This window comes from Sinocyclocheilus rhinocerous, unplaced genomic scaffold (assembly GCF_001515625.1).
Source record: "Sinocyclocheilus rhinocerous isolate Xijiao unplaced genomic scaffold, SAMN03320098_v1.1 scaffold2121, whole genome shotgun sequence".
Taxonomy (NCBI): Eukaryota; Metazoa; Chordata; class Actinopteri; order Cypriniformes; family Cyprinidae; genus Sinocyclocheilus; species Sinocyclocheilus rhinocerous.
In genome coordinates this window covers 77,319-85,352 of record NW_015630977.1, presented here as the reverse complement: position 1 = coordinate 85,352, position 8,034 = coordinate 77,319, and the positions used below count along the sequence as shown (strand labels likewise).

Sequence of the window (8,034 nt, the reverse complement as noted above, 5' to 3'; positions counted from 1 at the left end):
GGCAAGAGCAGCTTCCAAATCCTCAGTACTCATCTTGCTGGATCTGTCTGCTGCTTTTGACACAGTTAACCACCAGATCCTCCTGTCCACCCTCATGAAGATGGGCATCTCAGGAACCACACTCCTGTGGTTCAAGTCTTACCTCTCAGGTAGGTCCTTCAGGGTGTCTTGGAGGGGTGAGGTTTCTAAGTCACAGCTTCTTGCTACTGGGGTTCCTCAGGGCTCAGTGCTTGGACCGCTTCTCTTCTCTAGCTACATGTCATCATTAGGATCTGTCATTCAGAAGCATGGCTTTTCTTATCACTGCTATGCTGATGACACTCAACTCTACTTCTCATTCCATCCAGATGATCCGACGGTAGCTGTTTAAATTGCAGCCTGTCTGACAGAAATTTCTGGCAGGATGAAGGACCATCAACCTTCAACTCAACCTTGCTAAGACAGAGCTCCTCGTGGTCTCAGCCAACGCAGCATTTCATCACAACTTCTCTATACAGCTAGGTTTGTCAACCATAACTCCTTCCAGGACAGCCAGGAACATTGGAGTTGTGATTGATGATCAGTTAAGCTTCACAGACCATATTGCTACAACAGTCCGGTCCTGCAGATTTGCCTTATACAACATTAGGAAAACTAGACCAGTCCTATCAGAGTAGGCCACACAACTTCTTGTCCAAGCTCTTGTTCTCTCTAGACTTGACTATTGTAATGCTCTCTTGGCAGGTCTTCCCGCATGTACTTTCAAGCCTCTGCAACTGATCCAGAATGCTGCATTGAGAGTGGTCTTCAACGAGCCGAAGAAAGCCCACGTCACACCTCTCTTCATCAGTGTGCACTGGCTGCCAAGAGCTGCTCGAATCAAATTCAAGGTACTGATGTTTACCTACAAGACAGCCTCTGGCTCTTCACCAATATACCTAAACTCACTAGTTTAGACGTATGCGCCCTCCAGAAGCTTGTGTTCTGCAAGTGAACAACGCCTCGTGGTGCCATCCTAAAGAGGCACAAAATCACTTTCACGGACCATTTCCTGGACTGTGCCCAGCTGGTGGAACAACTAAAACGTCTAAAGACACATATTTTTCTCCAGCACCTGACTAACTAATACTAACACTTATCTATTCTATTCTATATTCGTTTTTACTAATTTATTTGTTTAAAAAAAACCTTGCTATGTGTACTGTGCTAGACTAACTGAGACTTGTTACATCACTTGTATACTGTTGCTCTCTTGTTGGTCTGATTGCTTCTATTGTTCTCCTCATTTGTAAGTAGCTTTGGATAAAACGTCTGCTAAATGATTAAATGTAAATGTAAATCTAGTGTTCTGCACATGTTTCTGTGATGGGTAAGTTTAGAGGTAGAGGTTGGTTAGCTGATAGAAAATAACATTAACCTGATAGAAAAGCAATGAGAGTCTATGTAACGTCCTCACTAAACAAACACGAGTGTGTGTGTGCGTGTGTGTGTGTGCATGTGTGTGTGTGTGTGTGTGTGTGTGAAGGGCGTCTCACCTGTACAGCCGGTCGTCCCTTTCCTGACGGAGAAGCCGAGGTCACAGTGACAGATGAACGAGCCCTTTGTATTTTCACACTTCCCGCTCAGACAGATGTTTGGATTCAGCTCACACTCGTTCACATCTGACACACACACACACACACACACACACACAGATTAAATAAGAAAACGTATGTACTGTATGAATGTATAAGTGAGTGCATACTGTGGTGGTATCAGAAGGTAACAGAATGCTACTTTGACATTTACCACGGTACTGAATGAGTACCATATTCATACATTATGACAGGGATTCCCAGACTTTTTTCAGCTGGAAACCCTTTGAGAAATTAAGTTAATATTTCAATAATTTAACAACACATTTGCAAGTTCATAGTTCACCGATGTCGACTAATGATCACATGACAAGCAAGTAAACAAATAAAATATTTAATCTTTTTAGTAAGTATTTTATTTTGATGGTTTTTATTTTAAAATTATTTAATTTTTTACCTTTTATGATTTAATTATTTTTAGCATTTTATTTTGATGTCTTTTATTTAAAATAATTTTCTTTTTTACATTTTTATGATTTAATTCATTGTTAGCTTTTCATCACCTCGTCAGCCTCAGTTTGAGAAACTCTGTGTTATGGTATTCACACAGTACTTTAGTGTACTTCAAAGAATACTATGGTATTACCACAGTGCATGTCCAAATGTTCTCATGTCCTCAGCCTCATTATGAATGAATGAATGAATGAATGAGTGTGTGTGTGATTTACCCAGACATGATTTCATATCCTCAGACGACATGTAGCCATCAAAACACAGGCACTGGAATTCACCGGGGATGTTGGTGCACTGACCGCCATGACAGATGTTAGGACTGTCCTCACACTCATCGATATCTACACACACACATCAGCGGACAGGGGTCAGTACAGTGTGTGTGTGTAGTGTGTGTCCGTGTGTGTGTGGTGAGAGAGAGAGAGAGTGTGTGTGTGTGTGTGTGTGACCTGTGCAGCTCCTGAGGTCAGGCATGAGGGCGTAACCGCGGCGACAGCTGCACTCGTAACTTCCCTCTGAATTGGTGCAGAATGTCTCACAGCCGCCGTTCTCAATGGTGCATTCATCGATATCTGAAACACACACACAAACACGCGTGTCACATTTACACATCACAGACTGCGTTTACATGCATCAGATTCTGTTTAAAGTCTAAACTCGGCTTACAGTAATAATGTGTGTCCAAACATTGGAATATTCCTGTATATTTACAATATCTACATGCGTGTTTCCTTTCCCGCTGTTATTTCCCGGGAGATACCGGATGCTGCCGTTGGTTATATGCATGATCATCAAGTGTTCTATGTATTATTTCAAAACCAGCAGTTTTTGTTTTTATTTTACTTGGTTTAACCAGAGTGGCATCTTTTCGTCATGGAGCAAAACACATTTGTGTTATATGGATGTTTACAGAAACCTGGAAGATCTGAGCTCTCTGAACTAAAACTGAACTCTAGAGCACATTATAAGCTACATAAATAATGTCCATATACACACATATTTTGCACATTCTTGTTCCTTAGACTCAGAGTCCAAACTTAAGTCCAAATGTAATGAACAGGATCACTCAAAGATCCACTTTTAGGGCCGGTTTATAATGGGAAGGGTTCAAGTCTTTTTTTAGAGAGTACTAATGTAAATATAGTGCACATGCAGAACATTTCAGCTTCCAGACTTTTCTTCATTGTAGTTTACTGGGGTGAGAAAGCGCACATTTATTAAATTCCCCTGACTTTGGGCTGGATTTTCTCTGGTTTGAGGAGCACATGTCCTCTATGGCAGCATTCTGCTGTAAAAACTGTGACCTTGAGAGCTGCTGTCTGGACTCACAGTACGAGTGACGACAGGAGAAAACGCCACATTTAATATGAACGCCAGTCCGGTGAGTGTCTGTATGTCTTACCGATGCACGAGAGTCTGTCTTCGGTGGATTTGTAGCCGGTGTTGCAGGAGCACTGATAGCGTCCCACACTCTCTCTCTCTCTCTCTCTCTCACACACACTCTCTCTCTCTCACACACACACACACACACACTGACCCAGGCAGGCGGAGCCGTCAGGAGCGATCTCGTGGCCCTCTGGACACTCGCAGCGGAAGCTGCCCTCGGTGTTGATGCATTCACCTCCTCTGCAGAGCAAAGGGTTGCGCTCGCACTCATCGATGTCTGAAACAGAGCAACACAACTCTCACAACACTTCTGATATTACCTGAACCTGTAAATACCTGTCAGCAGGGCCTAAAACTAGCTTTTTGCCAGACCTGCCAATGGCCGGTGACTTAAGGAAATTTACCGCCCAGAAATATTTTTCACCAGCCACGGGAAAAAAACAGGCAATTATGACACCAAAATTTTAAATAATAGCAAAAAAAAAAAAAAACAGGCAGTTATGACACCAATATTTTAGATAATAGCAAAAAATCACAATCCTTGATTCCAGTTTCGATACCTGCTAAAACTCATAGCTTAACGAATATAAATTTAATAGGCTACATTTTTAGAGACTAGTAAATAGTCAGTTGTAAAATAAGAGCAAATCAAATTACAAGCAATAGCACAAAATAGCCTACTATACAATAAAGATATAGAAACGGTGCATGGCAGGCAGGTCTAACAGTGATTTACAGGTACCCTACAGAAATTTAATAATTCTGCTAATCAAATAACACTATAGTCTTTATATCTTTTTTAAAGTTCAAGAGCAGTGAGTGATTGGTTTTTTCTTTCATCAACATTAGAAACGCAGACGACAGCAGGATTATTGGGATTCTGTGTCTATCACTTTAACACCATGTCTACAGTGTTTATATAAAAGATATTTGATGTGTGCATGATGCTGACAGACTGAAAGCTGCCGCTGTTTTCAGTCACTGTTAATAATCATCTACTGCTGCAGTGAGGAAGAGTTTGAATCGTCTTGACCTTTTGAGTTGACCTCTAAAACCGAATGCCTACATTTTTTAACATGTAGGATATGTTTAAGTATGATATCTGCCTTTATATTTCATGCATCATTTCTATATTTAACAAGTGAATTTGTTTTACGTTTACACCATGTTGAACTTCATGTGACTTGAATCAAGCTGTAGTCACGTTTTTAGGCTACCTAGTAAAACGTTACAAAAACTTCAAATGTTCTGAAAAATATCCAGATGTTATTTTTTGCATTATACGGTCCAGCCCTGTCTCACCCATGCAGTTCTTCATCATCATGAATCCGCTCTCGTATCCGGAGAAACAGTCGCAGCGGAAATCACCGGCTGTGTTCACACACGTGCCGTGACCGCACAGATCAGGAGAGATGCGGCACTCGTCGATATCTGTGAAAACACACACACACTTCAAACACACGTCTTTGAAGGAACAGGATAAACATGATCTTGAAAAACCTGGATTTATGAGGAAGCCTCATGATTTCTAGACCTGGAAAAGTCACGGAAATGAACAAAATATTAAAACTCCAAGGTAATTTTACGATGAATATACATGCTACTAGTTATGCCAAGCTCTAAAGTATTTTATCAGGTCGAATTTGTGAGTAACATATATTGTTAAAAAAGATTTTAGAAGTCCTTGTCCAGCACATCAGGAATGACTGGAAAATTAATGCTGATTTATTGGTTAAAAAGAAACCTAAAGAACATTCAGCTCTTACAGTGGAATCCTGAAATTCAGTTATTTTAATTATAATTACAATTATATTTATTTATTTATTTTAATCTCTGGACACTCCCAGTTTTTGTAAATTAAAAAAAAGTTTAAATTAAATAAAATTTCTTTTAAAAAAAACTAAATTATATTAAATTAAATTTTCATTCAAATTCAATAAAAAAAATGTAATTTAATTAAAACAATTAAATTAAATTAAATTAAATTCTGACTTAAAAATTTGAAAACAAAACTGTGTCAGATAAATCAGAGAAAACATATCGAATATTGCTGTGGACAATGAGGTCTAGACTGAATCTAGACTGAGTTCAGGTCCACCTGCTACTAACCTGCATGACATGGCTGTTTTATTTTAGAGCCATTCATAGCTTGTATAGTTCAAACCCTCGTTTAGGCACAATGATTGTGTGTTACGTGACACATCAGGACACATTCGTGTTCACATGCGTGTCTCTGAGCCTCATTTACTGCGTCTGAACTCACCTGTGCAGTTCCTTTCATCAAAGTCCAGAGTGAAGCCGCTGTCGCACCTGCAGCGGAAGCTACCGATGGTGTTCCTGCAGCGGCCGTTTGTGCACAAGCTGTGGATCATCTTACACTCGTTTATATCTGCAGAAAAACAGAATGATGTTGAGTCGGTAAATGAATGAATGCATAAGCGTCTGAATGAACGTGGCCCGTCTGTCTCACGCACCTTTCAGGAAGGGCTTGCCGTTGATGAAGTCTCCGCGGTGGGAGAATCCGGGCCGAGGACAGAGCTGCGCGTATTCCGGCGTTCCTTTCTCTGGACACTCGTCGCACTCCGGGCCCCAGGCCACACCCACAGAGCAGCAGCAGGCGTCCACACGGTGCCGGCCCGTGATCGGAGCGCCGCAGCGCTCGTCGATGTGTGTGAGGTAACACAGCTCCGTGCGCAGGTCTGCAAACACACACATTCACAAAACACAGTCAGGAAACTTTGGGAATTTGCATGGCAAACCGACCTTCGCAAAAACTGTCCTATGGATTCATAAACACTTAATAAACCTCTGATGTAATAGTTATGTTAATGAATTGCTGTCATTTGTAAATAGGACGTGTGTGCACGGAATCCAGTAATTTGCATGAATGCAAAAGAGTCTAATCAGCCAAATTGATTCAATTAAAGTGTATTTTAGAATAAACAGGAAAACGGATCCATGGCTGTTTTCTATTCTATTTCTATTTTGTTTAGCAATGAAATGTATTTTTACATTTAACTAACTAGTTAACAGATTAATGTTATTATTATATATTACGTACTATGGTAAATAGTGTTATCAAATGCAGTGCCGAATAAAAGAACACAAATGTTCAAATGAGTGTTATTTTAGTATCACTGAAATATTATAATTTGTTGTCAATATTTTGAATTAGATTTTATTTTAATATTTTATATTTTCACTTTAAATCTTAACATTTTAATAAATTAGTTGTGTGTTTTTGTCATTTTTAAATATCTTTATAGTTTTTTATTTTCATTTATTAGTCTTAATTATTTTAGTACTTAAACTGAATGAAAATGAGAAATGTTGCCTTGATGCAACTAGCTGAAATAAAAAGTTTAATTTTTATATTATTTGTTAATTATTTGTTAACCCAACTCTTTTAGAGAACTACAGACCGGTTTCCCTTCTTCCTTTCATTGCAAAAACACTTGAACGAGCTGTGTTCAACCAAGTCTCAGCCGCTCTCACACAGAAGAACCTCCTGGACTGCAACCAGTCTGGCTTCAGAAGTGGACATTCGACCGAGACTGCCTTGCTCTCAGTTGTTGAAGCCCTAAGACTGGCAAGAGCGGCTTCCAAATCTTCTATACTCATCTTGCTGGTTCTGTCTGCTGCTTTTGACACGGTTAACCACCAGATCCTCCTGTCCACCCTCATGAAGATAGGCATCTCAGGAACTACACTCCAGTGGTTTAAGTCTTATCTCTAGGTAGGTCCTTCAAGGTATCTTGGAGAGGTGAGGTGTCCAAGTCGCAACATCTAGCTACTGGGGTGCCTCAGGGCTCAGTACTTGGACCACTTCTCTTCTCTGTCTACATGGCATCCCTAGGTTCTGTCATTCAGAAACATGGCTTTTCATATCACTGCTATGCTGATGACACTCAACTCTACCTCTCATTCCATCCTGATGATCCGACGATAGCTGCTCGCATCTCAGCATGTCTAACAGACATTTCTTGTTGGATGACGGACCATCACCTTCAACTCAACCTGGCTAAGACAGAACTGCTTGTGGTTTCAACAAACCCATAACTTTATCAAAATTTCACCATCCAGTTAGGCACATAAACCATAACTCCTTCAAAAACAGCCAGAAACCTTGGAGTTATGATTGATGATCAGCTTACTTTCTCAGACCACATTGCTAAAACTGCCCGGTCCTGCAGATTTGCTTTATACAACATTAGGAAGATCAGGCCCTTTCTTTCAGAACATGCAACACAACTCCTTGTTCAAGCTCTTGTTCTGTCCAGGCTGGACTATTGCAATGCTCTCTTGGCAGGTCTTCCAGCCACTTCTATCAAACCTTTACAATTCATCCAAAATGCCGCTACAAATTAATCTTTAACGAGCCGAAAAGACTGCACGTCACACCTCTGTTCATCAATTTGCACTTGCTACCAGTAGCTGCTCACATAAAATTCAAGGCATTAATGTTTGCCTACAAAACCACCACTAAATTCATTACTTCAGAGTTATGTGCCCTCTAGAAACTTGCGTTCTGCAAGTGAACGTCGCTTGATTGTGCCATCCCAAAGAAGCACAAAATCACTTT

General features: G+C 40.3%; 1 protein-coding gene across 1 annotated transcript in view; it reads right to left on the bottom strand.

Annotated features, from left to right (window-relative positions):
* LOC107740798 (fibrillin-1-like) overlaps window positions 1-8,034 on the bottom strand; it is a gene marked incomplete at its 3' end in the record, with an annotated part of 57,117 nt that overhangs the window by 12,350 nt on the left and 36,733 nt on the right. Inside the window, 7 exon segments of the mRNA XM_016553297.1 lie at window positions 1,515-1,640; window positions 2,282-2,407; window positions 2,516-2,638; window positions 3,469-3,729; window positions 4,755-4,883; window positions 5,716-5,841; window positions 5,927-6,151. Of these exon segments, the coding sequence (XP_016408783.1) occupies window positions 1,515-1,640; window positions 2,282-2,407; window positions 2,516-2,638; window positions 3,469-3,729; window positions 4,755-4,883; window positions 5,716-5,841; window positions 5,927-6,151 (1,116 nt within the window).